The sequence below is a fragment of the Somniosus microcephalus genome, chromosome 15, assembly GCF_052327205.1.
Source record: "Somniosus microcephalus isolate GS21.2 chromosome 15, FLI_Smic_1.0, whole genome shotgun sequence".
Classification (NCBI taxonomy): domain Eukaryota; kingdom Metazoa; phylum Chordata; class Chondrichthyes; order Squaliformes; family Somniosidae; genus Somniosus; species Somniosus microcephalus.
In genome coordinates this window covers 35,243,397-35,247,198 of record NC_141001.1, presented here as the reverse complement: position 1 = coordinate 35,247,198, position 3,802 = coordinate 35,243,397, and the positions used below count along the sequence as shown (strand labels likewise).

General features: G+C 46.4%; 1 protein-coding gene across 1 annotated transcript in view; it reads left to right on the top strand.

The window, feature by feature from the left end:
* The first annotated feature begins 286 nt into the window (after positions 1–286).
* pnpla2 (patatin-like phospholipase domain containing 2) overlaps positions 287–3,802 on the top strand; it is a 90,528-nt gene continuing 87,012 nt past the window's right edge. Inside the window, exon 1 of the mRNA XM_086007641.1 lies at positions 287–703. Within this exon, the coding sequence (XP_085863767.1) occupies positions 505–703 (199 nt within the window). The 5' untranslated portion in view covers positions 287–504. The remainder of the gene's footprint in view (positions 704–3,802) is intronic.

Genomic DNA, 3,802 nt, shown 5'->3' with positions numbered 1-3,802 from the left:
AAAATGAAAACAAAAATCAGATCGAATAGGTCAGACGGTGAACAGCACATTGAAGTGGTCCAAAGTTTGACCTCTTAAACCACATCACACGCAAGACAACGTCGCCTGTTCAGCCCTTGATTGACAGCGGCTCCGTGTGGGCGGGAGGTGCGGCCAGGGCAGCTCGGCGATTGGCGGAGGCGAGGGGGGCGGCGGCTGTCAATCTCGGTGGATGGCGGAGCCGATTGGATCAGGCGGCCGAGAACGTCAGGGGGGGGGGCGAGGAGAAAAGAAAACAGGACGGGTGGCTGGCGAAGGGGAGAGAGAGAGAGAGAGAGAGCAGTAGAACTGAATTGATCCGATCCAAACCCGGACCCAGGAATCAGACGGGAAAGCAGCAACTTCTCGCCGCTACAGGAGGAGCCCAGGTAGAGGAGTGCGGCGGCGGGGCGGAAGATGTGAGTGAGTGCGGCCAGCGGCAGGAGCCGGGGACACACATTGTTGCGAGTTGTTGCAGCGGAGGAGATGCTGCCGCCACCTGACGACGACTCGTCCTCCTGGAGCATTTCGTTCGCCGGCTGCGGGTTTTTGGGGATTTACCACATCGGGGTGGCCAGCTGCCTGTGCGAGCTCGCTCCCTCCCTGGTGCACAACGCTAAGAACATCTATGGGGCATCAGCCGGCGCGCTGACAGCCACCACCTTGGTCAGCGGAGCCTGTCTCGGTAAGTGCTCCCACCCCGGAAACCCAACCAGAGAGCCGGGCTGGTCTTAAAGACAACCGGGCTCGGGAGCTGACACGTTTTTTTTTTTAAAAACCCCAAACCCACCTATTTAAAACAGCGCCTGTCATCACCTCAGGACGTCCCAGATCTCTTCACACAGCCAATAAAGTACTTTTGAAGTGCAGTCAGCTGCTGTAATGTAGGCAAACAGGGCGAGCAGTTTGCGCACAGTAAGATCCCACAAACAGCAATGAGATGTTCAGATGTAGGGTCATTGACCTGAAACGTTAACTCTGTTTCCCTCTCCACAGGTGCTGCCTGATCTGCTGAGTGTTTCCAGCATTTTCTGTTTTTATTTCAGATGCCCAGCATCCGCAGTATTTTGCTTTTGTAGCAATGAGATAAACGACTGGATAATCTGTTTTAGTTGAGGGATAAATGTTGGCCAGGACACCGGGGAGAATGCCCCTGCTCTTCGAAATACTGCCATGGGATCTTTTACCACCTGAGAGGGCAGACAGGGCACTTCTGTCCATGCCCCTGCATCAGTGGGGCAGGTTGCTCCATTAAGTATGGTTATAATTAATGTTTGTTCTGGCCAAGACGCAACATTGAAATGTTTAGAATTATGGTTACAAATCTATAATTCAGCTTTAGTGTCCCCATGACTTCCTTAAACTGGTTGAACTTTGCTCTTATGGTTTACATTGGAGCAGGAGTAGGCCATTCAGCCCCTCGATCTTGTTCTGCCGTTCAAGGAGATCACGACTGATCTGTATCTTGCCTCCATTCAAATGCCTTGACTCCGCACACACCCTGATTAAATTACAGCTTTATTACTCTCTGCCTCTATTTTACTTTTATATAATTTGTATAATTTATGGCCTCATTAAAATATAGGCAATGTTATTAAGTGTCAGTAGATGGACATAAATAGAAGGCTGAGAGATTGTTGTCAAGATAGAGTAATACTGTTAGATAACTCATGGGATTGTGTAATGAGGGGTCAGCAGATGGGAAGGAGATTTTATAAAGCTGTGGACAGATTAATTATGCTAACTACTGCATGAATTTGTTTAGGCCAGGAATGATTTATAGTCATTGTGACGGCATTGCAGATGCCGGGCGGCTGCGGTGTCAATAGTTTTTTATTTTATGTGTTTTGTGCAGTTTAACAAAAGTCTGTTTTCATGGTGGTATTTAGAAGTGGTTTATCATGACATCATCGGCTATGATTGCTCAAGGAGGCTGGATTACAAAGGGAAGGAAGTTTTATGCATCAGTTATTTTGAGCCATGATCAGACCTCATCTGGAGTACTGCCTTCACTTTTGGGCACTGCACATCAGGAAGGATGTAATGGCCTTAGAAGGGGTACAGCACAGATTCACCAGCAAAATACTGCGGCTTAAAGGGTTAAATTATGAGGCCAGTTTGCATAAACGTGGTTTGCATTTCCTTGAGTTTAGAAGGTTGAGAGGTGATCCAATTGAGGTCTTTGAAATGATAAAGGGATTCATTGGGGTAGATAATCTACTTCCTCTGGTGGGGGAATCCAGAAAAAGGGGGCATAACTTTAAAATTAGAGCTAGGGCATTCAGGAGCGACATCAGGAAGCACTTTTACATACACAGGGTAGTGGAAATCTGTCATTTCTTCCCCCAAAAGGCTATGGATGCTCAGTCAATTAAAAATTTCAAGACTGAAATTGACTTTTTTACTAGGTAAGGATATCAAGGGATATATTTCAAAGTGGGTAAATGATGTGGAGCTACAGATCAGCCATGATCTAATTGAATGGCAGAACAGGCTGAATGGCTTATTCCTGTTCCCATGTTCCTAGAATAGATTAGTGATGTGAGAGTTGTTTTCTTTTAGAAGAAGCTCACTGAAAAGTAACCTGATTCACCACTTTTTTGTTAGATTTAATTAATATGGAATATTCATTCTTTAGACCGTATCAAATATTGCTCATTTTGGTTTAAAAATGTGACCAATTTGAACACATTTTGCTCTGAAAATGAAACACCATTCCACATGTTTGTTCCAATCATTCCTGCTCACTTTAGATAGTAAATGCCACACTTACTTTTTCCCTGAAGCTAACAGTTCAATATTTAACTCTTTTTAATAAAGTACTGTATATTTATTTTCTGTACCAATTTTATCCCCTGCATCCCTCTCCTGAAACTCTTGATTCCTTGATGGGGGTTGGTTCCACAGGAACTTGTCATTGTTCATGTGCAAACCTTGGCATTGTGTGTTGGCAGGTAATGACCATTTGACTGTGTCTGTCTCTCTCTTTCTCTCATGTGCTCTCTCTCTTTCTCTTGTGTGCTCTCTCTCTCTCTCTCTCTGTCTCTTTCTCTGTCTCTCTCTTCTCCGTCTCTTCTCTGCCTCTGCCTCTCTTTCTCTGTCTCTCTCTCTGTCTCGCTCTCTTTATCTGTTTCACTCTTTCTCTCGTGTGCTCTCTCTTTCTCTTTCTCTCTCTCTCTCTCTCTCTCTCTTCCCTCTCTCTCTTTCCCTGTCTCTCTCTCTTTCCCTGTCTCTCTCTCTCTCTCTCTTTCCCCTCTCTCTCTCTCTCTCTCTCTCTCCCTGTCTCTCTCTCTCTCTCTCTCTCTCTCTTTCCCTGTCTCTCTCTCTCTCTCTCTCTTTCCCCCTCTCTCTCTCTCTCTCTCTCTTTCCCTGTCTCTCTCTCTCTCTCTCTTTCCCTGTCTCTCTCTCTCTCTCTCTTTCCCTGTCTCTCTCTCTCTCTCTTTCCCTGTCTCTCTCTCTCTCTCTCTCTCCCTGTCTCTCTCTCTCTCTCTCTCTCTTTCCCTGTCTCTCTCTCTCTCTCTCTCTTTCCCGTCTCTCTCTCTCTCTTTCCCCGTCTCTCTCTCTCTCTCTCTCTCTCTCTCTCTCTTTCCCTCTCTCTCTCTCTCTCTCTCTCCTTTCCCTGTCTCTCTCTCTCTCTTTCCCTGTCTCTCTCTCTCTCTGTCACTTTCCCTGTCTTTCCCTGTCTCTCTCTCTTTCCCTGTCTCTCTCTCTCTCTCTCTCTCTTTCCCTGTCTCTCTCTCTCTCTCTCTCTTTCCCTGTCTCTCTCTCTCTCTCTCTCTCTTTC